This window comes from Cyprinodon variegatus, unplaced genomic scaffold (assembly GCF_000732505.1).
Source record: "Cyprinodon variegatus isolate N-32 unplaced genomic scaffold, C_variegatus-1.0 Scaffold8, whole genome shotgun sequence".
Classification (NCBI taxonomy): domain Eukaryota; kingdom Metazoa; phylum Chordata; class Actinopteri; order Cyprinodontiformes; family Cyprinodontidae; genus Cyprinodon; species Cyprinodon variegatus.
Window position 1 is genome coordinate 2,708,287 of NW_015150461.1, and position 2,163 is coordinate 2,710,449.

Here is a 2,163-nt window from a genome sequence, read left to right on the forward strand (position 1 = left end):
CAAAACATTTCAGAAACCGTATGTATCAAATACGATACATTTGGCATTACAGGGTTAATAAAATTCCTGCATCCGGATCGTGATCAGAATCACCACAAACATTTAATGGATTGCTCCTTGGACGGAGGTGCTGATTTGTTAAAAAATGTCATTAAAATCTTTCAAAACGTTTCAAGTTCTCCTGTACACAGACAGCCGAACTCTCCTAAAGATATTACCTCCTTAGCGTAGGTAACTAGGGATTATTTTAGCTTAATTTAGAAGCTGCATGTTGCAAAGAGAGTAAATCAACTTAACATCCTCTTGCAGCAATACGTTATGTTGCAACAGAATCCTTTTATGAGAGGATTCAACATCTTATTAGGGCTGGGTATTTAAGTCCTGAATCGATTCGATTTTGATTCATACAGTTCTAAAGTGCAAACTTGGACAGTTTAAACTTCAGATGTGAACAAAACTGTCTCAAAAGTGCAAACTTGTTTGTAAAAAGTGAAAAAGTGAAGCCTCACACAAGCAAGCAGACGTGACACAGCGGGGACACGGCAGACATGCATGAGCTGCATTATCTCCAATGCACAAACTATATTTGCAGCGTTGTCTGTTAACAACTACAGGGTGTTTGCTGGTCAGCCCCCATTTGTTAAAGTCTTCAGTCAACCTGTTGGCTATATTTGCAGCTGTCTGGCTTGAAGTAATCTTGGTTGAATCTTTCCTGCTCATCTAAATGTGAAAGTCACTCACGTCACTATAAAACTAATCGATCTCATTCCTTAGACATCGATTTTGCAAAAATTTTATGGAATCGATTCAAAATCGATTATTTTACCCAGCTTTACATCTTATACTGACCATCATGGATGCACATTTAACTCAAAATTTTAATTATATGAAAAAGGAATGATGAATGATAAATAAGAGGCTTTAAGAGGGTGTGGAGATAAAGTGTTTTTCTGCCCTCCTTACCGTGATATTTCAGTCATCATCTGTCCTGATGGTCCCCAAGGATCATCATTGGTGGCTTCCCTGACCTTAGACTCCACCTCTGAGTAGTTCATCACCACATTGGTTCTACAGATCAAACAAAAAATACATCAATTTTGGCATCTGGAAGAAAAAGACAATAAAAAAAGTCTGTGGATGAAAAACATGTGGAAAAGGAACAGTGAAAGACTGCTGCAGGAAAACAACAAAAAAAGGTTGAAGTGGTTTTCATTTCACACATTACTTTACGTTTCTATGGCATATGTACTTAAACAAGCCCAATCTATTCATGGCTTTATCAAGATCCCGCCATATTTAGGGTGTGGTAAAAACCGATAAACTCAACACCTGACAGCACTTAGAAAGGACGCTTTGCAGAAGTTCAAAGAAAAATCAAACAAGAAAACGCGTTATCTCCATGAAGGCACTGCTTGCATCACGTGAAGCTGCATATCCTCAGAGAAAACAAACTATTGTCTACCAATAGAATAGTTTGTTACACAATGCAAACAATTTGAAACGACCAATACTACGTCAATAATAAAGCTGTCATAACGTCATGAAAAGAAAAGCAAACAATGAATCTGAAAGTAGTACCTCCTCATTCCTCTTAAAGTACATCAATGAGACGCAGAGGAACTATAAAGCAGATATATATGCTGTATGTTTATTTTTTTTAGTGTTTGCATCTACTTTATATAACTCTTTAAGTTATGCGCACACTAAGTGTGTTTGGCGAACTATTTTACAATCATTCTAGTTTCTATGAGGGATTTAAAGTGTTAATCTTAAGTAACTGCAGGAATGTCACACAGACATGAAACCAAATCTGAATTACCAAAGGAATCCCAGACAGGCCTTAATCTTCCCTCCGAATAAATATTTGAAATTCAGCTTTGGGTCTAAGAAGCCTGTAAAAGACATGATGCAAACACCTTTAATAAAGGTAGCTAAAAGAGCTAAAATGTTCAGTGAATTATCAGGAATAACAGGGGATCTCATCACATGAACGACGGTGCAAAGAGTAATAAAGCATTGACCCGTCCCCACCTGTTGCTGCACACCATCAGTCTTCTATTTCAGCGGTCCCCAACCACCGGACCGCGGACCGGTACCGCTCCGTCTGTCATTTGGTACCAGGCCGCACAGGAAAAAAAAAAAAATTATCTATATATATATATA

At 37.8% G+C, this 2,163-nt stretch overlaps 1 protein-coding gene across 1 annotated transcript in view; it reads right to left on the reverse strand.

The window, feature by feature from the left end:
- Positions 1-2,163, reverse strand: part of LOC107086539 (clathrin interactor 1-like) — a 23,431-nt gene that overhangs the window by 14,696 nt on the left and 6,572 nt on the right. Inside the window, exon 2 of the mRNA XM_015377540.1 lies at positions 964-1,068. Within this exon, the coding sequence (XP_015233026.1) occupies positions 964-1,068 (105 nt within the window). The remainder of the gene's footprint in view (positions 1-963; positions 1,069-2,163) is intronic.